The 27,567-nt window shown below is 33.6% G+C and overlaps 1 protein-coding gene across 1 annotated transcript in view; it reads right to left on the reverse strand.

Moving 5' to 3' along the window:
- Positions 1-27,567, reverse strand: part of Atm (ATM serine/threonine kinase) — a 149,532-nt gene that overhangs the window by 80,144 nt on the left and 41,821 nt on the right. The window contains exons 17-33 of the mRNA XM_048795615.1: positions 24,858-25,029; positions 24,335-24,534; positions 22,227-22,309; positions 21,983-22,138; positions 21,101-21,176; positions 20,661-20,791; positions 18,560-18,680; positions 16,378-16,551; positions 15,256-15,425; positions 13,919-14,165; positions 8,810-8,925; positions 6,901-7,027; positions 6,189-6,388; positions 4,695-4,869; positions 4,005-4,169; positions 3,030-3,162; positions 191-425 (exon numbers count right to left, since the gene is read on the reverse strand). Of these exons, the coding sequence (XP_048651572.1) occupies positions 191-425; positions 3,030-3,162; positions 4,005-4,169; positions 4,695-4,869; positions 6,189-6,388; positions 6,901-7,027; positions 8,810-8,925; positions 13,919-14,165; positions 15,256-15,425; positions 16,378-16,551; positions 18,560-18,680; positions 20,661-20,791; positions 21,101-21,176; positions 21,983-22,138; positions 22,227-22,309; positions 24,335-24,534; positions 24,858-25,029 (2,681 nt within the window). The remainder of the gene's footprint in view (positions 1-190; positions 426-3,029; positions 3,163-4,004; positions 4,170-4,694; positions 4,870-6,188; positions 6,389-6,900; positions 7,028-8,809; positions 8,926-13,918; positions 14,166-15,255; positions 15,426-16,377; positions 16,552-18,559; positions 18,681-20,660; positions 20,792-21,100; positions 21,177-21,982; positions 22,139-22,226; positions 22,310-24,334; positions 24,535-24,857; positions 25,030-27,567) is intronic.

A 27,567-nucleotide genomic window follows, 5' to 3' on the forward strand; every position in this document is an offset into this window, starting at 1 on the left:
TTGGTACATAGTAGGGTCAATGATTATATGAATTAATAAAAATACAATGCTTTTCAAGAAATACATGAGACTTTTAAAAAGCATAAGAATTTAAATGCCTTAGTTATTGGAAATGAAAATTTACATGAAGTGTACTTTACTGTCAGATTAAGTCAGTATGATCAGATGTAAGAGATACAGAAATACTCACCATTCTTCTACCAATGTATTATTCAGGTAGATCAACACTACTAATGTCCACTGAAGTTCCTTATCTTCAAATAACTCAAGGGCCTTGGTATAAGATGTATCTTTGCTATGTTGTATAGCTATGGTAGAAAAATCTATAGGACCAACTTCTCCCAAACAGCTTCCAACAGCCTCTAGATACAGAAATTCCATTTCAGTAGAGTTACATGTTTTAAGATTTAAGTGTGTTTTCAAAGATCATGAGGCGACTATAAGGAGCTACAAAATACTATATAATTTCCTTTACTTATCATCCATGTAGGCAAGAGATATTTTCCCCTACGGAATCACTTCCAGGAGACATTAATTAGTAAGAGAATATAGATACTAAGAATAAAAATCTAAACATAGCATTGTATGGGTACAATAATCCTAAAACTCAAAAATTTCTTGAGGTTTCCCATACATAAAGTCCATAAATCTTAAAACACACAATTCAGTGAAAATTTACTTAATTTTTTTCATTTATGTTATCACTACCTATATGAAGACAGAATGTTTTCAGCATCCTAGATGACTCATCCTACTCTCAAGTTATGGTGGTATTTACTAAAATACATTCAACAAATATTCTGATAGTCTGTATTTCAAAAGTGAAGCTTAATTCCCCTTCCCCTTGATTGTAGACTACGCTTAGTGATTAATTTCTAACAAACAGAATGTGTATATGTCTTTCACCTCTTTGATTAAATTTATCCCTAGGTATTCTTTCTTTTAAATGCTATTCTAAATGGAATTGCTTTCTTGATTTCCTTTTTAGATTGCTCATTGCTAGTTATAAAAAAAAAAAAACCTAAATTTTTTTCTTTTTTTGGAATCTTGATATGTTGCCTAGGCTATTCTCAAATTCCTATGCTCAAGCAATCCCCTAACTTCAGTCTACAAAGCAGCTGGGATTACAGGTGTGTACCACAATGCCCACCTACAAACACAAACGATTTTTATATGTTGATCTTATACCTGGCAACTTTTATGAATTTGTTTATAAGCTCTATAGTAGCTTTCTACTGATTCTCTAGGATTTTTTATATATAGGATAAAAAATATATAAATAAACTCTTCTTTTCCAATTTGGATGCTTTAAATTTCTTTTTCTTGTCTAATTGTTCTGGTTAGAACTTTCTGCATAATGTTGAATAACAGGAGTAAAAGTGAAAAATCTTGTTTTGCTCCTGATATTAGGGGAAAGCGTTCATTCTTTCATCCCTGAGTACGATGTTAATAACATATACAAACTACTGTAATTTTCCTACTCATGAAAGTCCACTTAGGACTCCTATAGCAAATTACATTTATCCCCAGAAGCAGTGCTGTAGACAGGGATAGATCCCTAGGTACAGGAAGCTTCTAGAGTTCTTTTAAGGCTCTGTTTCTTGGTTTGGGTGATAAATGCACAAGTATACTCTTGTTAACTTCTTTAAGCGACATATCTAGAATCTGTATACTTCTCTATATGTAGATATATTTCAATTAAAAAAAAATCTACCAAGGGGTTGGGGTTATAGCTCAGTCGTAGAGCACTTGCCTGGCATGTGTGAGGCACTGGGTTTAATCCTCAGCACCATATAAAAATAAATAAATAAATATATATATTGTGTCCACCTACAACTGAAAAAAATTTAAAAGGGGGGGGGGTGGGCTGGGAATATGGCTCAGTGCTTAAGTGCCCTTAGATTTTTAACATTTAGCATTTAGAATCTATACCAGCACTATCCAGCAGATCTTTCTGCAATGATGGAAATGACTATAATCTGTGCTGTTGAATGACATCCACTAGCTACATATACTTGTGACAACTTAGTGTGTTAATACAATGAAAAAACTCAATTTTATATTTTCCCTAATTTTAATCCATTTAAATTTAAATAGCCACCAACACCTAGTGATTTTATTACATAACACAAATCTAGCCAATAAAATAAACACAGGAGAACAAGATTTAATAGTATTCATATTTTACATATCTCAGAACAATGCACTCTGAGCTCAAATGGTCAAAACTAAAATCTGTTTTAAAAAGTACTAAAGATAAAAAGGATACAACAGAAATATGAAATTAATGGGTACAGGAAGACAAAAATCATAAGCAAGTACAAAAGTTTTCTCTTTAGTGTAATACCATAATAACATAAACTCAATCAAAATAATATAAAAATAGATGTTTTCTTGAGTAAAAAAAAAAGGGTAGAAATATGTATAAGAACATGTATACATACACGCAACACACACAGCTTAAAGGCTTAAAATGAGGCACATTTCTTTCATTTAAGTAGGTTTAAGCACAAGGCACAGATATATTACTCTGTAAGCTTGGCTCTAAAGATTTAAAACTTTTCTTTTGGGCAGTAGGAAGTTGTTAAAGTTTCTAAAGTAGTAGATTAACATGATCATATTTGAGTTAAAGAAATCATACAGAGCTGGGCATGGTGGTGCACTCTTATAATCCCAGTGGTTTAGGAGGCTAAGGCAGAAAGATCGCCAAGTTCAAACTTAGCCTCAGCAACTTATGAGACTTGTCTCAAAATAAAGAACAAAAAAAGGCTGGGGATACGGTTCAGTGACTAAGAGGGCCTGGGTTTAATCCCTGACACCAAAACAAATAACAACAAAAAAATCATTCTTTCAGAGGTTAGATTAAATGAGAATAGTTCACAGTAGGAGACTAGTTAGGACCAGTTTTATGGTTAGATGAGAAATGATGAAGGGCTGAAATATGGCTATGGCAATCAAACAAAGAAGAACTTACAAGACTCTTTCAAAAAGAAATAGGTAGAAATAACCCATGACATTTAAATTAGTACCCTGAGATGCTCTCATAAGGTCCATCATCTGATCTTTATGTTGTTCTAGTTGTCTTCGAAGATCCTTTAATCCTTCAAGCCTTGTCAATGGAAGTGCATCATAATCACTTACTGCAAGAAAATGGTTAATTTCCTAAAAGAGAAAATTAGTTAAAATGTAACTTGCTTTTAACATTTACTGAATAAGTCTATAGAATAAAACTTAATAAAAGAAAAAAATTGGTAAGTGCCTTTAAAAGATGATAACTCATAAACCAAAGTAGAAATAAAGTTCTTTCACTTCAAATTCTATAATGTTTTAATCCTTTAAATTCTAATAGATTCTATTATAACACAGATCAGAGGAAAAAATTTGAATTTCTGTTTGGTAATTTTATATGTTGTTTTCATATTGATATATAGTAAAATACATGCTATAAGTTTAAAATCATACTAAGATTTATAAGAAAAAAATACACCTGAACAGTTTTGAAGTTTATCAAGATTAAAAATTGAAATACTCTTTAAAGAGTTAAATATTATCTCTAATGCAAATACAAAACTGACCCTCAAAGGATCAGATGGTGATTTTAAGTTATTAATGGACCACACTATCTTAAAGATTTTTTTTTTTTTAAATTTCCAGTGCTGAGGACTCAATCTATGGCCTTGACCATGCCAGTTAAGCACACTTCCATTAAGCCACATCCCCAGTCTTGACCATAAGTTTATGTGTGTGTTAAAATCAAGAATATTTTTATATCACATTCCTTAAATATTCAAATTCATTCTTTACCAGGAGACTTTGGTATCAATACTTTAAGCTCAATGCAAAACAATGCATTAAGATTCATTTTTTATTTGTTAAGAAGGTAATCTCATGTCTTTTTACCACAACAAAAAATTCGATTTTTACCACTAGAACATTAGAGATTTTTAAGTACTACTCTTTATGCTTTCTAATACCAAATAGTAAGAAGATGAAACTTTTATTACCTCCAAAAGTGAAAAAGGCCCTCTACTGTATTTGATATTCTGCTGAGTAATACGCAAATCCTTAAAAAGAACATGGTCAGGAAAAGGATCTAAAAGCTTAATCGTGAGATAGAGGTTTTCATTATCCTTGTTATCTATCACTAAATACTTCAACAAGTTCAGTACCTAAACAATTTAAAAAGAAAAAATTAAAAGGAGAAAATCTATAATCATGTTTCAAAATAAAAAAACCAAAATCTATTGTAATAACTGATTAAAAACTCTGCCACCCTAGTTCAGATAAAACATTCTAATTACTTGTAAGATACCAACTTTTTTTAGTTTCTGTGCTTTCAAACAATTCCACAAACATATAAGGGACTATACAAGGTGGTCACTGACATATAAAAGTCCCCATATTAGTGAAACAGTTCATGTAAGTAATATATCACACAAAATCATAATGGCATAAACTATTATCCCATTTTTGACTACTTCTACACTTCAGCGTAACAAAGCAAGCTAAACAATTGTTTATTAGAGAAAAATATGTAATCAATCTTTGTAACTGATTACAAAGATTAATTAAGAATGTCTTCCCAACTATTTTTTAAAAAAACATTTTCATTAAAATTACTAACTGTATCAAGAAAAAATAATACTTTATCAACATATCTCAAATACCATTTTGAAGATAAATTAGAAAATTACCTGCTCCTGAACCTCCACTTGATCATTCACAAGGGGTATAAGTGTACCAACAATAACATGAAGATGCTTTTCTAAAGCATCTTTACAGTAAGTCACTGCTGTTTGGCAAACCTGACCTAACAGGTCACAACAAAGAGAGAAGCTGCGTAATGACACATCCATGAAATTTGAAGGCCTAAGAGGGGAAAAAAAAAAAAAAAAAACAGGTTCTAGAAAAGTACTTTGAAATAGAATCATTCAAAAGTAATTTTTATTCTACATTTCTAATTTTGATATCGCTTGATATAAAAGTTACTCTCATATCTAACACTTCAATGGTTCATAAGTCAAAAAAAGAGGGGACATCAGCAAAATACAAAATATGTAACACTAGGCTCGAACCTGACAAAAACATTTTAAGGCAAGCAGAACTGTCATAATCAAATATATTAAATTCTGTAAAAAAAGTCAAAAGTTTATAGCTATCAAGAAAATGCTACATCAGTAGAGCAGAGGAAAGGGAACAGGAGAAGTGAGGAGGGGATAGAAAGAAGAAGTTACTGGGAACTGAAGCGAACCAAATTATATCCCATGCATGTATGATCATATGTAATTATAATGCACGAATCAAAAATTTAAAAATAAAATTTTTAAAAAAAGAATATGCAAAATCAGAAAAGGCAACCAAAAAACTGCAGGAAATTTCTGTAGTGGTTTTAATTGTCCTTGCCAGTCCCCTTCCCTGCTCAGCAGCAGTCACGAAAATGGCAACCTATACCCACAGTATGTGATTTTGGTTCATGGTGGTTCTTAAAGAAGCAAGGAGACCTTATTTGCAAACTGTTATGTATGTCTATTCTAACCTGACTGGGACTGATGCAAAGAGCTTGGCTGTTTCATTTAAGGGCCCTTACTTACGTAGAAAAGTTGAGGGCACTGCTTGAAACTTTGTGTAAGGTTAATAACCTACATTGGATAGAACAAAAGATTACTCTTGAGACATACCAAAAAGGAGAGTTTCTCTGGGAAATTCAGAAGTACTCACAATTGAGGAAGAATTTAGAAAGCCACAAACACGCCCAAGTCAGCCTTTTGCTCAGAAAAGACTACAGAAGACCCTAAGCTTTCACTTGGAGGTGCTCCCACAGCTCAATGCAAACTGGCTAGTGCTGAAGGGAAGTACCAACACAGAGCTAAACTGCAAACATTAGATAAATTTTTATTTTGTTTCCCTCATGTACCAAACACCCACAATGCTCACAGTTTTCAAGGAAATCTCTGTGGAGCACTATCAAAACACAAGCCAAGAAAGAGNTATCAAAACATCACACAGGTACCCGCAAAAAATGTATAATTTTTATGGATTAATTTAAAAATTAATAGGTAGCTATAATATACATATTAAAAAGCAATATTTACAAAAACATATTCTGCCACCTATCTCTTAGAAGCATATAAACTTTCAGTTAAAAGAACTTGATAAACTGCTTATATATTGGTGAACATATTATTTACCTTTTGTTGATGTAGTGAATCAAAGTATAAATAACATCTCGAAGAACAAAGGCCCAAGCTCCTCCTAAGCCACTTTTTATATCTTTTAGTAATAAACTAACAAAAAGGTGATATATTTTAAGAACTCTGTGCTTTTTATACACATTATTTGTCTCAGCTGCTTGCTCACATATGGCTAGAAGAATTTTCTGATAGGAATCCTAGAAAATAAATATACACTTAGTAAAACTTTTAAAATCACATATACTGAGTTATAACACATATTTTACATACCTAAAATAACAATTTAAATTTAGGTTTGATAGTAAATGCAAAAAAGTACATTAAGATAATTACTATCTTAGAAGAAAGGTATTGCCAATTTGTTTAGGTTTCAGATAGTAAATTATAGTGTACTTTTATAAAAACACAAAATTCCAGCCTTACATGTAACAAATTTTAGTTAGTGTTGACAAATACATCAATTATAAATTTTGTCAAATGATTGCTTTCCTTTTTAAATTATTCAGATGATTTTTCATTTGCTTACTTTCCTTTTTTTTTTTTTTTTTTTTTTTGTGGTTGTGGGGCTTTATGCATGTAAAGCAAGCACTCTACCAACCGAACTATGTCCCCAGCCCAACTTTCCTTTCTTTAAGATGTACTTACACAGATGTTCTAGCTGAATAAAGGAATTCTCTCACTAATTATTAGGGCAGAAATGTATACTTACAGGGTTTTTGGAAAGAATTTCTAAAATGCTCTTAAACTTGGTTTTATGACAATTGCTGATATAAGCAAATGTTGCTTTAATCACATGTGATGGAAAATAAGGTGGATTAGGAGCAGGATCCAAATCCCTAAAAAAAGAGTTAAAGGGGAAAAAATGCAGTCATAATTTTCAAATTATCAAGAAAAAAAGGTTTTGTTGATAAAGCAGTAAACTTCCAAAATGGAAATTTAGGTGGGGTGCCATGGATTGAACCCAAGGTCGCTTTACCACTGAGACTTTCAGCTCTTTTTTGTATTTTATTTAGAGACAGGATCTCTCTGAGTTGTTTAGAGCCTCACTAAGTTGCTGAGGCTGGCTTTAAACTCTTGATCCTCCTGCCTCAACCTCAGGCTCCTGAGCCTCCCAGGTCACATGTGCCACAGTGATCCGCAAAACTCCCAAATTTTAAAACTATCTATTAAAAAAACTTATACTTTTAATAAAATAAAAAATGACATAGTCAATAAATATCAGAATATCTAAATGCATTTCAACCTGGGACTTAATCTTAACCAATTTACTTAAAATTATTTGCTTAATCTTTTTTATAATTAATGGCAGCTCCACAAATGAGCTCTAGTGTGACCTTCATTTCAGGTTTGAGTTAAAGCTCTACTAGTATTATAAAAGCAATAGTATTTTAAGCTATGGCAATCTACTAGATAAGCAACATTAATTAGAATGAAATTACATATATCAAAGTACTTTGCTAGATATTATTACTGTTATGGTTTGGCTCTGGAATGTTCCCCAAAGGCTCACATGTTGAAGAATTAGTCCCCAATGCAACAAAGTTCAGAGATGGGGTTTGGGGAAGGTAATTGCATCATGAGGGCTCTGACCCCATCAGTGTATTAATAATTTGATGGCATTATTAGAAGTGGTGAAAACTAAAGGAGGTATACTGAGTTGAAGAAGTCAGTCCTTAACTATGTGCCCTTGGGGACTCTATTCTTGTTCCTGACCCCTTCCTCTCCCCTCTTTGGCACTGTTCTCCTTCTCCTCTCCGTCTGTTTCTCTGTGTCCTGGCTGTCATGAGCTGAGCAGTTTTCCTCTGCTGTGCCCTTCTGACACCATGTTCTGCTTCACTCAGGCCAAAAGCAATGAAGCTAGCCTGAAACAGACTGAAACCTCAAAAACCATGAGCCTTCTCTTCCCTAAGCTGATTTTATCAGGTTTTTGATTTTTTCACATTAACTAACATAATTACTACTTTATATGTTTAGCATGGTAGAACATATTTAAAAAAACTAAAGGATATTTTCTTTTTTTTGATATAAGGATTGAACTCAGGATTAATCACTGAGTAACATCCCATCCCTTTTTAAATTTTTATTTTGGGAAAGGGTCTTGATAAGTTGCTTAGAGCCTAAGTTGCTAAGGCTGGCTTTGAACTTGTGATCTTCCTGCCTCCGCCTCCAGAGATGCTGGGTAGGTGTGTGCCATTACACAGTAAAGGGTATTTTCAAGCAGCTTCCAGTCAAGCGAGGAAAATAACTTGAACATTCATATGCAACCAAATGGGTTGAAAACTGCTCAGCTCATGACAGCCAGGACGCAGAGCTCACAGGTAATCACTTCAAATCAGAGGACCATTTTTAAAGAAACCAATTTTTTAAAAAGAGGACATGTCTAAAAACTGAAACAGACATCTGAATTTGTCAATCAATAAAAAAATCGGGGCTGGGATTGTGGCTCAGAGGTAGAGCACTCGCCTACCAAGCATGAGGCATTAGGTTCAATCCTCAATACCACATAAAAATAAAAAACAAAGATATTGTGTCCACCTAAAACTAAAAAATAAATATTAAAAAAAAGCATAAGGAATTTGCAAGTTGTGCCTCATTCTCTAAATTTAAAATGTACATACCCTGAAAAGTCACAGGCATCAGTGCTCTGGCTGGCACCAGAATCTGCTGTTTCATGTAACGACATCAATAATTCCACCACAATCTCTGGCAAATTACTAATAAATAAATGATCAATCTGCAAGGACACAAAATTAATTATATTTAATATTTTTTATCTGTAACATTTAAGACAACACAAAGGGCTTACGTTATTCAGACATATAGCTAACTTATCTTTTTCTTCTTTTCAGCCAACCTGAAAACCATGAAATAGAGAAATTCTACCAAATAAAGCCTCCTTAATCCAATTCTGTAATTTTAAAGGATTATTTCAACTAAGACTTTGAATACAGCATTAAATTCCCCAAACTGATAATTCTCCTACCAAATTCCCTTCTGATCTATACTATACCTGAATCTGCATTTTTTTAATATTTATTTTTTAGTTGTAGTTGGACACAATACCATTATTTTATTGATTTATATGTGGTGCTGAGGATCAAACTCTGCATGTGCTACGCAAGCGCACATGCAGCCCCAACCCCAGCCCCTCTCAATCTGCATTTTACTCTTGATTTATATGAACACTCACGGAACTTTACTCAGAAAAATTTCCAGGGACTATGATAATGCCAACTTTGTGCCCCAAATGACTTCTCCCCAGAACTCTACATGGGTGATATCCAAATTCTGAGGCTAGCTGCTACCTATATTCCTTTTCATCAATAGTAGACTAAAGCTGGGCATGGTGGCACACACCTGTAATCCCAGCTACTTGGAAGGCTGAAGTAAGTTCAAAGTCAGCCTGGACAACTCAGCAAGAACCTCTCTCAAAAATAAAAATAAAAAGGCAAGAAATAATTAAAATCAGAGCTGAAATCAATGAAATCGAAACAAAAGAAACAATTGAAATGATTGACAAAACTAAAAGTTGGTTCTTTGAAAAAATAAATAAGATTGACAGACCTTTAGACATGCTAATAAAGAGAAGGAGAGAGAAAACCCAAATTACTAGCATACGGGATGAAAAAAGCAATATCACAACAGACACTACAGAAATACAAAGGATAATTAGAAATTATTTTAAAAACTTATACTCTAATAAAATCCAAGATAGTGAAGACATCAATAAATTCCTAAAGTCATATGACCTGCCCAGATTGAGTCAGGAAGATATACACAACTTAAATAGACCAATATCAAGTGAAGAAATAGAAGAAGCCATCAAAAGATTACCAACCAAGGAAAGCCCAGGACCAGAAGGATATAAAACAGAGTTTTACAAGACCTTTAAAGAAGAACTAATACCAATAGTCTTCAATCTATTTCAGAAAATAGAAAAAGAGGGAGTACTTCCAAATTCATTCTATGAGGCCAATATCACTCTAATTCCAAAACCAGACAAAGACACTTCAAAGAAAGAAAATTTCAGACCAATATCTCTAATGAACATAGATGCAAAAATCCTCAATAAAATTCTGGCAAATTGAATACAAAAACATATCAAAAAGATTGTGCACCATGATCAAGTGGGATTCAAGTTTGCTTCAACATATGGAAATAAATAAATGTAACTCATCACATTAATAGACTTAAAGAACCATATGACCACCTCCATAGATGCAAAAAAAAAAAAAAAGCATTTGACAAAATTCAGCACCCCTTTGTGTTCAAAACACTAGAAAAACTAGGGATAACAGGAACATATCTCAACATTGTAAAGGCTATCTACGCAAAGCCTCAGGCCAACATCATTCTAAACCGAGAAAAACGGAAGGCATTCCCTCTAAAATCTGGAACAAGACAAGGATGCCCTCTTTCACCACTTCTATTCAACGTAGTTCTTGAAACACTGACTAGAGCAATTAGATAGATGAAAGAAATTAAAGGAATAACTATAGGAAGAGAAGAACTTAAACTAGCACTATTTGCAAACAATATGATTCTATACCTAGAAAACCCAAAAAACTCCAACAGAAAACTTCTAGAACTAGTAAATGAATTCAGCAAAGTAGGAGGATATAAAATCAACACCCATAAATCAAAGGCATTTCTGTATATCAGTGACAAATCCTCTGAAAAGGAAATGAAGAAAACTACCCCATTCACAATATCCTCAAAAAAAAATCCAAACCCAAACAAAAAAACTTGGGAATCAACTTAACGACAGAGGTGAAAGATCTATACAATGAAAACTGCAGAACAATGAAAAAGAAAACCTTAGAAGATGGAAAGATCTACCTTGCTCCTGGATAGGCAGAATTAATATTATCAAAATGACCATACTAACAAAAGCACTATACAGGTTCAATATAATTCCAATCAAAATCCCAATGGCATTCTTCATAGATATAGAAAAAGCAATCACGAAATTCATCTGGAAAAAGAAGAGATCCAGAATAGCTAAAGCAATCCTTAGCAGGAAGAGTGAAACAGGTGGTATCACTTTACCAGACCTTAAAGTATACTACAGAGCAATAGTAACAAAAATGGCATGGTACTAGCACCAAAACAGGATGGTAGACCAATTGGTACAGAATAGAGGACACAGAGACTAACCCACAAAATTACAACTATCTTATATTAGACAAAGGTGCCAAAAGCATGCACTGGAGAAAAGACAGCATCTTCAACAAATGGTGCTGGGAAAACTGGAAATCCATATGCAACAAAATGAAATTGAATCCCTCTCTCTCACCATGCACAAAAGTTAACTCAAAATGGATCAAGGATCTAGGAATTAAACCAGAGACTCTGCATCTAATGGAAGAAAAAGTAGACCCTAATCTTCATCACGTGGGGCCCTATAGGCCCCAACTTCCTTAATAAGACGCCTATAGCACAAGAATTAAAACTAAGAATCAACAAATAGGATAGATTCAAACTAAAAAGTTTTTTCTCAGCAAAAGAAATAATCTGTGAGATAAACAGGGAGCCTACATCTTGGGAGCAAATTTTTACCCCTCACACATCAGATAGAGCACTAATCTCTGGGGTATATAAAGAACTCAAAAAGCTAAGCACCAAAACAACAAATAACCCAATCAATAAATGGGCCAAGGACCTGAACAGACACTTCTCAGAAGAGAATATACAATCAATCAACAAATATATGAAAAAATGCTCACCATCTCTAGCAATCAGAGAAATGCAAATCAAAACTACTCTAAGATACCATCTCACTCCAGTCAGAATGGCAGCCATTATGAAGACAAACAAGTGTTGGTGAGGATGTGGGGAAAAAGGTACGCTCATACACTGCTGGTAGGACTGCAAACTGGTGCAGCCAATTTGGAAAGCAGTATGGAGATTCCTTGGAAATCTGGGAATGGAATCACCATTTGACCCAGCTATTCCTCTTCTCAGACTATACCCAAAGGACCTAAAAACAGCATACTACAGGGAAACAGCCACATCAATGTTTATAGCAGCATAATTCACAATAGCTAAACTATGAAGCCAACCTATATGTCCTTCAGTGGATGAATGCATAAAAAAATGTGGCATTTATACACAATGGAATATTACTCAGCACTTAAAAAGAACAAAATCATGGAATTTGCAGTTAAATAAGGGCATTAGAGAAGATTATGCTAAGTGAAGTTAGCCAATCCCAAAAAAACAAATGCTGAATGTTTTCCCTGATATAAGGAGGGTGACTCAAAGTGGGGTAGGGAGGGAGAGCATGGGAGGAAGATTATTTCTAGATAGGAAAGAGGGGTGGGAGGGAAAGGAAGCGGGAAGGGGAAGAGCAAGAATGGTGGAATGTGATGGTCATCATTATACAAAAGACATGTATGAAGATTTGAATTTGGTGTCAACATACCTTATATAGAGAGATATGAAAAATTGCGGTATATATGTGTACTCAGAATTGTTATGCAAAAAAAGAGAGTACATGTAAAATGGCATAATTTGGCGTGAACACACTTTATATACAGAATTACAAAAAATTGTACTGTATATGGGAAATAATGAGTGTAATGCATTCCACTATTGTCATGTACGTAAACAATAAGAAATAAAAATAAAGAACTGAGGCTATAGCTAAGTGGTAGACCACCTCTGGGTTCAATCCCCAGTACCATTAAAAAAAATGATAATAATAAATAAATCTATTATGTTATACCTCAGTCAATGAACGAACAGATAAGTGCTGACCAAACCTTTTTTGCCTTAAAAAAGTTAATATTTTAATGTAAGGTGCCTCAAATAATTTTCAAAGTGTATAAATTATTAATTTAATGTTAAATAAAATTGAGATTAGCAAGAATTTAACTTATGTCTCTAACTAAAAAAGCTAATAAATTATTTAATTTTTGCTTTTTATTCATTCATGTTTTCAATCAAGGTTTAATATAAATATCTTTCACTCCTAAACCTATTGTGATTCTGAAAATGGCTCTTTTGGTTTGAATACATTAAAAAAAAAAAAGAGCATAACTAGGAGTACTCAGAAGTATAAACTGGAAGAATGAGCAGAAGAGGGTAGAGGCAAAGTATCTCTCACAAATTACATAACCTCTGGAGTGCCAACATTCTGTTCCAACCCGCTTTTTCTTACCATCAGGGGAAAAAAAAAAAAAGACAAAAATTCTACCTTCATAGTGTTTATATTACAATGGAAAAGACTGAAAATAAACAATGAACATAATCCAAAGTATATAATATGTTAGAAGAGAAAAATTGTCAGGAAAAAATAAAAACCAGGGTATGGAACTTGGGATGGTACTTTTCCTTTAAAAGTAAAACAACTTGAGACTAAAGAGGCACTGAAGATTTTCTATATACTGTTCAGAATTACTTGAATGTATCAACTAGCTGGCATTCATGCATTACTGTCAATTAAATTTTTAAAAGGCAGAAGCAGTTAAATTATTTTTCTTATTAAAAGCCTGGTTTCTTTTTCTTTTTCTCTTTATTTTTGATTAAAAACATTTTCACACATTTTAAAGGCTAATCAAAAGGAGAGATCACCATACAACAAAACAAAACAAATTCATGGGTCAGCTAAATAGTAATTATAAGCTAAATTTAACTTATAAATAATGAATACATACATAGCCTTAAATTTTAAAGTTTACATCTGACATCAATTAAGGAAAAAAAGGTAAAAGTTGAAGCCATACCTGTTTTCCCAATAGGTTTTCCCCTTTAAGCATATCATAGACCTTGGTAGCATTCTCTCTTTGTTGTGCCATCCTACTGTCTCCTACACCCTCATAAGCAAAATAAGGAAGAATATTTACAAGAATCTTTGGGAAGCAGTCTATCAGAAGACTTTTCCAATCTTCTTGAATCTGATTAGCAATGGACTTAACCTCATCAAAACAACTTCTAATCACCAGATGTGGAATCAAAACCTTATAACAAGATCTAAAAACATAAAATTTAAAATATAGGTTATATATCTTTTCAAAGTCCTTAAAATAATAATGGGCTTTAATACACTCAGCATTAGGGCATCCCTTTACATCATTAAGCATTCCTACTTTAAATTTTATAAAAGGAGAAATAAAGTTAAGTAAATTACAAAGCCACATAAAGAAACAGAGCTTAGCTTACACCACCCTAGTTCTGTGATCAAAAAAGTGGGACTTTATATATATATATTTCTTATATATAATCAACTTAATGCAAAATTATTATGAAAATGAAATGTGAAAGCAATTTATGAATTCAAAGAACAGATGTAAAATATTGTTGTCACCAAAAGATATGAATGATAAGGACCACTAAATTTACTACTGTCTGAATATCCTTCTTAAAGGCAACTATCTACATACAAAAAGCTCTATTAGAGACCTCAAAAAATCCTTAGCACAGAGCATGTTCAATAAATATGAGATGCCATCCCATAATCCTGATGCTTAAATATTACTTTTCAGTTGTATCAAACCTCTTCATTTTCAAAAATTTCTGTTAGAAGTAGTAAAATGAATTCTTTCACATTAAACTTCTAAATCTAATAGGTAACAATGATTAAATAGTCTATTGTCAAACAACAGAGAAGAAAATCAAGGCTGAAATAATCAGCCACTAATAATTTATCTTTGATCTTTTTCCAAATGCAATATTATCAAGTATTAAAGCCAAAAAGGACTTTTAGGGTTTCCTTGTTTAACTCCTGTAGAGATTAAAATACCAAAGCACAGAAGTTATTTACACAACTTACTCAAAGTTACACAGTTAGTTACTGGCCCAGACAGAACCAGATTAAAAAGTCTGGTTTCTTGTGTCACTGGATTTAGAATCTGATTCTAGGACTTCACATAATGAGCTTTAATATACAGATTCTAAATCCAGTGACACCCTTCAATACATTTTCAAACAAGTTGTCTCAATTTTCAAACTATGCAGCCTCCTACCATTGTCTGTGGAGCTATAGGAAGTGGAGGACAGGGGAACTGCCAAACCCTGTTACCTAACTTTCAACATATTTCTCATATGCCATACATAAACCTACCTATAGAAATCTTCAACATTTGTGTAGTTCAATAAAATAAAAGGAAAAGAAGATAAGCTATATTCAGTGTCTTGAAGATTTAGCCATTCCAAAACCAGGTAATCTAAATGAGAAGCCATGAAGTCTTCTAAATTTCTATATCCAAAAGTTTCAGAAACTTTCTCCAAAACCTATACAAACCCAAAAAGAAAATGAATAAAAATATAAAAATGTTATAATTTCCAACATTAACAACATATCAAAGGAAGTTCTAAGGTAAAATTATTCTATCTTAAATCCAAATTTATAAAAATCTAAACATTATATACCACTTATAATAGTTGTAAAATATAATGGTATACTTAAAAAAAAAAAGAACTTAACACTGAGAGGTAAAAGGTTGATTCATCTAAGACTGATTGCCTATAGGAAAGTCTACTATAAAACTCCATGGAAACCATGGTGGTAGAATGAGAAAATGTGTATCGGTCCATATTTATCAAATAAAAATCTGCAACAGGAAGGATGAGAACTGCTAAACCATTCTGAGGTAGTGGAACAGGGAAGGGAGCCACATTCTATAATACTAAACTGATCTGAGTGTAAGGTTTGGATACAGTCCTCTTTTCCTAATCTTGTAACCTAAAAGCCCCAGAGTCTTAGCATTTGACTTCTGGCCTTGTCAGATCCCAATGTGTTGCCCCAGAATCTACCACACAAAACCAACTGATACTGCTCCTATCTCCATGTATTTCCCTCAATGAGTGCTACTCCAGAGTGCCTAATCTTGCAGTGATGGATCATTCACCTTTTGGTTCAGTGAATGGCTCACAAAATGCTCTTAAACTAAGTGTAAGAAATCACACTGCATACAAATGAATATACCATCTAAAAAGTTATTAAACTGCTTTCTAACACACCAAACTGAAAAAATAAAATTGTTTCCAAGTCTTAAATAAGTGCCACTTTAAAAATCCAATTTTAACCTTTTTAATTTAAGGTTATCCAGGAGAACAGGAATGCAGCTCAATTGTAGAGCACTTGCCTAACATGTGAAATCCTAGGTTTGATCCCTAGCACCATAAAAAGCAACAACAAAATTATACAAGGAAGAGTACAATAAAAATATCCAGACACACATACCTTTTTCACAAGGTGAGGTTCTAATCCATTCTCTTTCACAGATTTGCAAAGGGCAAACAAAGCCTGTTTTTCACAGATAGGGCTACAGTATAAAACCGCAGCTATCATCATCAGTAAAACAGATTTTCTATTATAAATCTCATCTAAAAGTTCAGCGTTCTCAGCACTGTGGGACTGCCAAAGAATCATAAAGACAATATTATAAATATTTAAACATTACAAATGAATCAACCAGGCTAAAATCAAAGTACTCCATAACATCATCCAAACAGCTTATGAATTTAAAATTCTAAAGTGATGGGGTAAAGAGCAGAGATTTAAGAAAATGTGTTTCTACAGTGAGGAAGACTGCTCTTCCTAAGATCTTATGGAGAATATTAACAAAGAAAACAATGTTTCATTGAGGTATAAAGTAATTTTTGAAAAATGGAAAAAAGAAGGTGAGAGACATTAGAAGCTCTTTTTCAACCACCAAGTTTTACTCTTAGGTTGATTTTTATCCTTCTAATACCTTAATATCAGCATTTTACACTTTTAAAAATACTGCTACCTATATTATCAAAGGGAACAATAAAATCATGCAACTAGATAGAATGACATATGCTTTTAATTTAATTTTCAATTACTATAAAATCTCAACAGGCATATATATATATATATATATATATATATATATATATATATATATATTACTAGTTAAATCTGGTATAAGTTTCTCTTCATATTTAGAAAATCTGCTGATCATAGTTCTATATTTTGGTACAAGAATAACTAAGAATCTAATTCCTCTACTAAACAGCAATCACTGGCATGTTTGAAAATAGCAATGAACTTTCCACTAAGTCAAGACACAAACCTGTATACTCCCTATTTGAATCAAATGTATGATATGTCAAGATCATTGTATTGTCTTGAGCAACTAATTAATAAAAACTACACTAAGATTTCAACTCACGCCAGTCAGAAAAAAATAAATAAATAAAAATAAATCTATTTTTAGGGTTGGGAGTAGCTCAGTGGTAGAGTGCTTGTCCAGCTATCATGAATAAGAACCAAGGATTTGAAAAAAAAAATTCTACTGTTAGAACCAAATCCAAAATTTTAGCAGTCCTTTAAAAAATACAGAAGATCTAAGTTCTTCCATAAACTTTGTTCAAGACTATGCTTTTTATTAATGAAGTGTAAGAGAATTTGGTTGTTTTTAACAATTATCACAATTCATATTGTGATCTTCAGATATAAAACTTCTTATGTCTATTAATGTACAGGAAGAGAATAAAAGGTGGGCAGGAGAGATACTGGGAAATGAAATAAATCAATTATGTTATACACATGTAAAAATATGCCAAAATGAAACCAATATTTTGTATAATTAATATGCACCAATTTAAAAATTCTTGATTTTTTTCTAAAACCTGGTACTGGGGATCAAACCCTAGGCCTCACACATGCTAGGCAAGCATTCTACCACTGGAGTTCACTTCTAGTCTAGGTCTCTTTATAAATGAACTATCAGATCAGTATTTTCCTAATAATGGACTAATTTAAAATGTACAGTATATGTTATCTCTATCTAGTTTTACACTATCTATACTCATTTTTCCAATCTACTGAAATCCTTTTCTGAATTCATATTCTTTAATTCAACTATCCATTTCAGTTTCCTATTATCACAAATTTGATAGTCTTTTAGTTAACCACCTTAAGTCCTTTTCAGAAACAAATCAGGGCAAAAATAAATGAATAAGTATGATCATTAAGATAATTTTTACCATTTTAAGAAAAGTGTTCTACAGAGAAATGTGAAAATCAAAGGTTTCACTAAAAAAAAACTGATTTCGATTTTGTGTTAGAATAATACTCTCTTAATTCTTAACCAGATCTTACACAAAAGAGTTTCTTAAATCAGAAAAAAAAACAAGGAAGTCACTTAAACTCTCATTAAAAGTTGGTTAAATTTTATTTTTCCCCACAAAAACACTACAGATAAGCTGAAACAAAAGAAACTAAAATTATTTGACTCATTGTGGCATATAAATAATTTCATTAAAATCACATTTGTCTTATAACCTTTATGTTATAAACTACTGGACACAAACTGTCTTGTGCCAAACTTGGTAAAGTAATATGTAGGATATTCATAGAAAGTATGAGATAATAGCAAATATATTACTAAAATTACCACTTCTCTCAGTCCTTCTTGAGCTTTCAGATATGCATTTTCAAAAGCTGTCTGCTGAAGCTTGTATGGAAGTGCTTTCAATAACCTGGAACAATCTCCTCCTTTCATATCCTGAAATAATCTTATTAAAAAATGCAAAACTGAAATAATTCTTAAAATTTCAAACACTACTTTACAAAGCATATAATAAAACAAAAACAAATCACTCTGTGATATAAACATACTAGTACTTTCTTCAAGATTAAATCTGAGGAGCCAGGCACAGTGGCATATACCTATAATCCCTAGGGCTCGGGAGGCAGAGGAAGTCGGATGGAGAGTTCAAAGCCAGCTTTGGCAACTTAGTAAGGCCCTAAGCAACTCAGAGAGACCCTATCTCTCTATAAAATTTGGTCTGGGGATGTTGCTCAATGGTTAAGCACCTTTGGGTTCAATCTCCAGTACCAAAAAAAAAAGATTAAATCTGAGTCCATTTAAAGAGGTTTGATCATCTGCTTAGTATTAAGACCTTGAATACATAATCCACTGTCTCCTAATGAGTAAAGAGGGTCCCAAAATATCTTTTAACTACTGCCCAAATTTGAACACTGAACTCAAAGAGCCACAGAAGATAACTGTTCTCTTATCAAACACCAACCAGAAGAATCTATAAATTCCTGTGTAAACCTGCTCTAATATTTAATCATCCTGAAAGTGGGTAACTTAATACCCTAATGTTCCATTTAAATTTCACTTTATGTGAGAGAGAAAAGTTGATTAGTGCCTTAAGCCAACATCCACATGGTTAAGACAACGTTTTAATCAACTTTGTCCTTTACACTTTTTAGTAATTTTTGGTATTTCTGATTCCTCCAGTTTCTCTATCCTCTCTCAAAACAGCCCAACATTAAATATCTAACAAGTGAAAAACTCAAAATCAACAAATGCTTCTTTCATGTCATTACTGAATTTCTACTTTTTAATCTAAGAGATTTTTGTTTTCCATGCCACTACTGCACTGCTATATTACATTTAACATATGGTTCTATGTAACCCCAGACCTTTAACTTCAATACATAAATTTTCTACCCTTTACCCATAAAATGTAATAAAGATTTTAAGTACTATACACATTCACTAGTAATCCTTACAACACTCTACAGTCTTACTAAAAAGAGTTCAAAAACTGAGGAATTAGACACGGAATCTAGTTGATAAAAACAGTACTGTCAGCATATTCAGATTCTGGATACCTTACTTCTAATACTTGTTATGTTATTGCTAGAGCAATTTCTTTAAGGTAATTTTCAATTATTGATCACTTACTTCTGAATAGTTAAATAACTCAAATGACTTTCAGCTTGATTTACCTAAAGCAGCATGTCATTTCTTTTTCAAATACTTTCATTTACTTTACCAATTGTTACCAACTTTCCACACGCCAGATATTGTTTCAGATGCTGAAGTACAGCAATGAATAGAACAGACAAAAATCAATGCCTTCTAGGAGTTTATACCCTAGTGGAATAGGGAAATGTATTGAAACATTATTTCAAGTGGTGACAAATTTTATAGAGAAAAATAAAGCAGGAAAGTGCTTTCTTTATAGGGATTGCAACAGGAGGCATTTATAGGTAGGTTGCAATTTAGAGTTTTAAAATCCCATGCAGTCCTTAGGAAATTAATATTTGTTCATCCAAGTACTCAAACATATCAGATCCCTCTAATAAAATCATTTCAGTGCCAAACTGTATGTACACCCCCAAAATATATAATTGTAATTAGAACAATGTGAAATATGCTATCATTTTATAAACTCACATAAAATCTTGGTAACATACATTCTATACGTCTCATAAGTGGTAGTATATACACTTCACTCAAGTCAATGGCTTATGTTAGTGAGCTACTTTATCTCTCTAAGCCAGAGTTTTCATTTTTAAATCAAAGAAAATAATAGTATCTAAATGATAGAACTGTCATTATTTTCCCTATAGCATTTAAGAGAAAATACAAAGGGTAGGCACACAGGATATTATACTCAGAAGTGAATTGTGACTGTACTAGACTTTGCATTGCTAACTGCAGCATTCAAAACACTTCAGGAAAACCTAATCATTACCTATTAATTGACTCTGCAGCCAACATGCGAACTTGGTGATGTTCATCAGCAAGAAATTGTGGAAATACTTCATTTACAGGAAAGTCTTTTCCCATTACATTAAGAATAGCCCATTTTGAATAAGGATCAGCCTATTCAAGTGGGAAGAGAGAAACTAAGGTTAAATATGAAACATTAAAGAGAAAAATCACTAACAGAAATGAAGTCTGGGGCTGGAACTGTCGCTCAGTGGCAGAGCACTTGCCGAGACATGGGTTCAATCCTTAGCACCACATAAAAATAAAAACAAATAAAGCCATTCTTAAAAAAAAAAAAAAAGAAAGAAAAGAAAAGGAAAAGCCATTCTACCCATCTATAACTACAAAAAATTTTTAAAAAAGGAAATGAAGTCTGATTTAAAATTTTAATGGTGATCTTACTAATAATATGAAATAGCTCACCTCAAGCAGAGTTTTAAGGCACTTCACAAGTGCAATCCTTACAGAGAATGTACACTTCTTTTCCTTTGTTAGATGCCTAAAATAAAGTAAAATTTTCCATGTCAAATAACCATTTCAATAAAAGCAGTCAGAAAAATCACTAGATATTAAGGTTATTATAGGTCACTTCCAAAATTTCTTTCTTTGCTACTTAACTCTCATTACACGGAACATGCTAAAGTACTTGCCTTTCCAAAAATTCTAGCTAAAAGAAATCAGTTTGAAAATGAATTTGTTTTAGTGTATATTATTTGTCTTATACAATTATGTCTCAATTTGGAGCTATCATCTTGAGTTAACCACATTATAAACTTTATAAACAGTTTTTTTATAAACAGTTTTTAAAATTTCATTTTTGATTTTTATATCAGAGATTTCAAAACCATATTCTACAATAATTAGGAAGTCCTTATCAAATAGTCTGAGGGCTTTGAGTTATATATATATGTGCTCTTCTATAAACTTCATGGTGTTATCTCAGACTATTACAATATGCATGAAATAACCAGTTGACAAGGCAAATTGCTACACTTTGGGAAAATGAACAATTCAGTTCATTTAAGTTCACTGCATTTTCTTTATTCACCAAACACGTCAATCTATTAAATGATTCTAAATTTGCAGAGAAATATGCTCAATGTTAGAAAGTCAAGTTCTATGAAGAAAAAAAAAAGTTCTTTAAGAAATTAAGGGGATAAACACAAATTACATTCTTTTTTATTAAAAGATGAACATAATCACAGAGAATCAGAAGAAATCACTAATGTAGAAATGCTAAGTTTGATTTTGAATCCAGAGGAAGCAAAAGAAAATCAACAAATCTACAAAACAGATTACACATACCAAAATGCTCCAATCACTGTAAGGAACTGTCCTTGTGCATCCCTTGTGTGCTCAGTGTCCATATTGCCTTGACTTAGGTTTGTCACAACAGGAAGGACATGGTTTAAAATTGTTTTACAAACATCTTGGTCACGACGATGCAAAGAACACACACTGCTGTGGTGGAAAAAAAGAATTCCCTTTATAAGTTTAGCAGAACCCAATAAATTTAAGGTGGACATAACATGTGGTTTTAATTTCTTACGATAGTGGCTTCAGAAGTTCAACAACATCTTCCATTGGCAAAGGATGTTCTTTTCCAGGAAGTTCCTTTAAAAGCACTAGGTACTAAAATGGTATAGGGGGAAAAATAGCTTTTTTATCCTCTTTAAAAAGCATAAATATACACACATACACATAGTTTAAATATAAATTCATTTGTACATGTACACATGCAAGGCTGTAAATATTTTTAATAGAGCATATAAGAAAAAAGGGTTCAAATAGGGTTCTCTTATCAAATAGGGTTCAAATTCATGGTGTATGCATATATGTAACTAACACAGTAAATCAAATTACTCTGTAGAACTCAAATGAAAAAAACTAAAAACATAAATCCTAGACAACAATATTAATTTGTATATTATAAAAACCTGGCTTTATATTCTGGGGACTTGAACCCTCACCCATAAAATGGACACATATTACTTAAACAGCCAGACAACTGTGAGGTTTAGAGAAAATAACCATAAAGGTGTAGCCTTTATACTGGGAATTTAATAATTAATCATTATTATCATTGTTGCAATTAAGATATTAAAGCAAGATCCTGAAACTATATTATGTCCCTATACTCCCAAGATAATGGTTGGTGTAAGAGTAAAATGGTTAAAAATTATTCAATTAATAAATTTTGGAAAGCAGAGATAATTATGTACAGGAAAGAAGTACCCTGATCTATCTTCCTATATGGCAACCATGTATGGGTCTACATGGTAGCATGGATACAAAGGGCTGGGTAACAACTACTAGTTAGAATGGCAGTGATGAAACCAAGCATACACCTGTAATCACAGTTACACAGGATGCTGAGAGAGCAGTATCTCAAATTCAAAACCAGGCTCAGCAACTTAGGCCCTAAGCAACTTAGGTAGACTCTGTCTCAAAATGAAAAATAAAAAGCTGGGGATATAGCTCAGTTGCAAAGCACCTCTGGGTTCAATCCTCAGTACCAAAGGATTGATAGTGATAACTAGGCAACCAGTTTTTGAGAACTGCCAAATATTTCCTATATACACTAGAAAAATCTTAAGAGATTTTTTTTCTCTTTATCATCTGTATATAGAAAAATATTTCTTATCTCTTGGCAGATATTAACAAAGAAAATTAAATGATCCTTTTCTTTTTAATTTTCAGGTGGTACTAGTATTTAACCAAGGGGTACCCTACCACCGAGGTACATTCCCAGCCCATTTTTTAAAAATTTGAGACAAGGTCTTGGTAAATTGACCGTTAGCCTTGAAACTGGATCTTCCTGCCTCAGCCTCCCAAGCAGCTGGGATTACAGGTATGCAGTACCATACTGGCCCTTTTCAATATTTAAATGAGAGTTGTATGTGATGGTACTGACTATCTTGAAATGACTTTAAACATCAAAGCGTCAAGAAAAGCATGTAACCCTTTCCTTGGTCAAGGAAATAGGAAACTAATAAATACAACTATGTGTGTGTGTAACCTCGTCTCAAGCCAATCCTGTAGGGAGTCTGGCAGGGTCAAAGCAGGGACTCCAACAAGACACAACCGAACCTGTTTGCTAGGGCTAGAGGTTCAATGTGCATGTTCATTAAGGATAAGAACATGGTCAAGATTCCATCAGGGACTCAATATGCATGTCTGACGTAAGGAGGGACTCATCAGGTGTGTTTGTCAAACTTACAATAACTGAAGACATAACCTGGGGACCCAACCAGCAGCTACTCTGTGTCAAGGGTTCTACCCAAATGTTCACAAAAACTGGGTTTAAGGAAATAGTCCACATGGTCAGGAAATTAGTTACAAATAAGGTTACTCAGTAAACTACTAAATGTATATGGGAAGCCAGGACTTTTTACTGCCAGAAAAGGGTACTACAAATTTGGACAGAGAAAAATAAACAAACCCTATAATGATGAACTAGAATACAGAGATCCATCAATAATATCAGATCAAAGGTAAAATGCAAACTTCAAACATAATGTTATGTGCCATTTTTACAGTCAGCTTCAGATTCATTTAAGTTTTCAAAGGCACTATGTGATTCTTACACGTCAGGTTACTGTATTAGTCAGCAATACCAGATTGAACTGAAGAGCTTCTTTGTACTACTTGACTCACCATGTGGAGATGAAGAGATTTAGTAGGATCTAGTATGCTAGAATCAATTAGCATTAACAATTTTCTCCTTATATCAGCTGCTCTAAATGATACAGGATTGGCTTGAGACGAGGTTACACACATACACAAGAACTTGAGCATGTCTAAAAGAAGTAGATCTTGCTTTGACAGATATTCTTCAGCTAACGGATTCATGGCACCTAAAAAATCAAAAAGCAAACAAAATTCCTTCACTCTAAGAGGCACATTAGTCACATACTTTGAGTACTAATTCAAACATCCAACTTCCCAGTGTGCAAATAATCTATCGTGGGATTTTACTTCTTTAAATTCTTCCCATGAAGAACAAAATAGGAAACTAATAAATACAACTAAAATCAGAAAAACCAAAAAGTATAAAGGAACAATCTTAACAGACTCAAAGAAAAAATAAAAGCATAAAGTTGATACCAGTGACACCTTTTCTAATGCCAAATTATTATAAAGAGGTAAAAGAAATCCAAAGCAGTAAAGATGTATTTACCAACAGTACTTTGGCTCTCCCCAGAATCACTTGCATCACTCACACTATCAACAGGGTAATCTTTAAAAAGATCCATGGAAGACAAATCCTCTACCTCCTTTAGATTTTCATCAGTATCATCATTCATTGAGTCTACCTCTCCATGGTCAAGTGGCTTTCTGATAAAGGATGCCTTCAAACAAGAGAAATAAAGATATTCAAGTTGGCTTCTTTCAGAATCATGGTGTAGTTAAAATTCACCCGATTGAAAATTCACAGGAAAATGGGTATACAAACTATGTCTAGATAACAGAATAATACACAAATTTTTAAAATAATTTATTACATTAAGAAGTCCTACAATTCCATTGTATTTGAATACCATATTACCACTTTTTATCCCATAAATAACTATAACTAAAATTTAAATACATAAAACTTCTTTAAATTTCATTTTTATGTAATTCCCAAAATTAATGGGGATGTGGGGAAAAAACATAAACTGTTACGACTTTTGGAGGACAATGACAACATCCTTCGAAAAGTAAAATTCATCCAGGCGCAGTGGCACATGCCTGTAATGCCAGCGGCCTGGGAGGCTAAGATAGGAGGATCGAGAGTTCAAAGCCAGCCTCAGGAATCATGAGGCATTAAACAACTCAGTGAGACCCTGTCTCTAAATAAAATACAAAATAGGGGGGATTCCAAGATGGCGGAGCAGAGGGAGGCAGCATTCTGTGTTGCTCCGTGACCCAGATTTCAGCTACTCGGAATACTGCATCTCAGAGAGTGTAAGAGGACCCCTATTCAGCTGATTTCCGCACTAATCACCAGTGCTGTGACCCCCAATGAAGGGCTCAGAGCCTCAGCATTTGAGCAGGACTCCAGACCCCTGACTCCCGAAACCCAAAACCCACAGTGCTAGCCCATGCACAGCTCGCAAGCGCCTTAGCAGAATCACCTATCAGCACTTCTGCAGAACTCCAGACTGCTCCGTTCCCACACAGGTCACTTAGCTACTACCTATCCACAGCACAACGCCACTCCCCAGCTCCCCCCACCTCACCAGACACCCAGGCCCTGAAAGCAGACCACCTCCATCTTTGAGAACCATTCTCACCATATTTGGTGGGGGCAGCTCTCAGATCAGATCTCCATCTGGCCAGGTACCAAGTATCTAACTCCCCCCCACACACACACCAGTGGCGATAACTCGGCACAGTGACCACCAAACACAAAAACAGCTCTTAGTTGCACAGGTGTGCAGTGTGACCAGGGCACCGCCCACCTAGTGTGAGCCGTGGTGTGAGAGGTCTTGCAGTTGGGAAATGCTAAGTGAGAGAAATACGGGACTAAAGTTTGGAGCCTAAAAGACCAGAAACTGGGAAATCCCCAGGCAAGAGAGGGAGATAATACCAGGTGCTCAAGTCAGACAAGCAGTCCCAAAAAGAGACCTGTGAAGTGCAATCTCTCTGCAAGGACTGGTGGGTGGCACTCTCCACTTCCAGAGGACCTACATGAGGACCAGTCTTCCCATCCTGGTTACCTACACCATGCTGAGGGCAGAGACACCAGCTTGAAACAGACAACCCCACCTATTAGATGAGAAGAGAAACAGAAATGATACGGATCTCTAAAACTAGCAAAAACCCTGGTTTCTTCTTTCAAGAATTTTTTTTTCTCTTTTTCTTCTACCCCTCTATCCTCCGGCCCTCATATCCCCAACATATGTGAAATGAAGAACTTTGCATGAAATAGGATTTTGAGGGCTGTGTCATCTGAATAATATAATATAGCAGTATTGTATATGCCCCCCTTTTTTCTCTTCTTTCTTCTTTCCTTTTTCTTTCCCCCTCCAAATTTTGCTATTTTAACATCCTGCATTTTTCTTAATATATATGTGTCTTTGTTTTATGTACTCTACTGTCTATCCACATACTTGTCTACCCTAAATGACTTCCTGTTTATTTTCTTGCTACTAACCCGCTTCATTAGATTTCTCTTTCACATTTCCTAAGATATATTAACTCTGTATCCTCACATCCTTCCTCCTCAGCATATTGTCCTACGCCCCACCCTGAGTTCACTGTTCAGGGTCAGAAACTGTAAATCTTTTTATAAAACTACTGTTTATATTTTAGATAATAATTGAATCCAACATCTCTGTATATTGAGACTAAACTGTAAACATCTCAATAACAACAAATTGTTCATAGGTGATATATTGTTGATATTGGATCTGTTAACATTGTCCTTCCTCACAAAAGAGGGATCTTGGAACCTTACAAACGCACTACAAACCTACAGGGTAAAAACAATAATACCCTGACCCACAGAGGTAGAAAGGAAGACACATGAGCAACATGAAAAGACAAGGGAAGAAAGTATCCCAAACAAATAAAGACACCATATCATTAGAATCATTGGCAGCCACAGCAGAAAAAAATGACAGAGAAGAGTTCAGAATACATATGGTTAAAATGTTCTGTGATCTCAAGGAAGATATAAGAGAGCAAATACAAGCAGTGAAAGATCACGTCAACAAGGAGCTACATAAGCAAATCCAGGAAGCAGAAGATGACCTCAACAGGGAGATAGAGGTTCTAACCAAAAAAAAAAAGAAAAAAGAAACTAAATAGAAATCATTGAAATGAAAGAAACAATAAACCGAATTAAAATCTCAAATGAAAGCATCACAGAGTAGACCACTTGAAGATATATAATCTTAAAA

The sequence above is a fragment of the Marmota marmota genome, unplaced genomic scaffold (genome assembly GCF_001458135.2).
Source record: "Marmota marmota marmota unplaced genomic scaffold, marMar, whole genome shotgun sequence".
NCBI classification, from domain to species: domain Eukaryota; kingdom Metazoa; phylum Chordata; class Mammalia; order Rodentia; family Sciuridae; genus Marmota; species Marmota marmota.